The sequence below is a fragment of the Myotis davidii genome, unplaced genomic scaffold (assembly GCF_000327345.1).
Source record: "Myotis davidii unplaced genomic scaffold, ASM32734v1 scaffold543, whole genome shotgun sequence".
Lineage (NCBI taxonomy): Eukaryota > Metazoa > Chordata > Mammalia > Chiroptera > Vespertilionidae > Myotis > Myotis davidii.
Genome location: NW_006294117.1, coordinates 358606 through 358970, shown reverse-complemented (window position 1 = coordinate 358970; position 365 = coordinate 358606). Strand labels below are relative to the sequence as shown.

Sequence of the window (365 nt, the reverse complement as noted above, 5' to 3'; positions counted from 1 at the left end):
GCTGGGAGCCCGTGGGTGGGCGAGCCCGGGAGGCTGTCGCTGGACGACAGCGAGCGGTTTAGCGACGACAGCGAGCGGCTAGTGTGAAGCAAGTTCGACTGCTTCGTGATCTTGCGGAAGAGGGAGCTGCGCTTCTTGCTGGGGAGTAAGGAGAGGGCCGTCTACCTTAGACCAAACTCACAAGCCCCGGCTCCGCTTCAGCCCCTGGGACCGCCCACTCCTCTGGCCACGCCTCCTCCAGCTACAACCCACCTATCAAAACCAAAAGAACCTCCCACGTGGGTCCGCTTGGCTCCTCCCACCTATTTTTTGCTGGAGTCACCTATCAAAGCAGGACCAACCTCTTCTGGCTCCTCCCACCTCTG

The 365-nt window shown here is 61.1% G+C and overlaps 1 protein-coding gene across 1 annotated transcript in view; it reads right to left on the bottom strand.

The window, feature by feature from the left end:
- LOC102757254 (microtubule-associated serine/threonine-protein kinase 1) overlaps positions 1–365 on the bottom strand; it is a 9510-nt gene that overhangs the window by 1228 nt on the left and 7917 nt on the right. Inside the window, exon 14 of the mRNA XM_015566880.1 lies at positions 3–138. Within this exon, the coding sequence (XP_015422366.1) occupies positions 3–138 (136 nt within the window). The remainder of the gene's footprint in view (positions 1–2; positions 139–365) is intronic.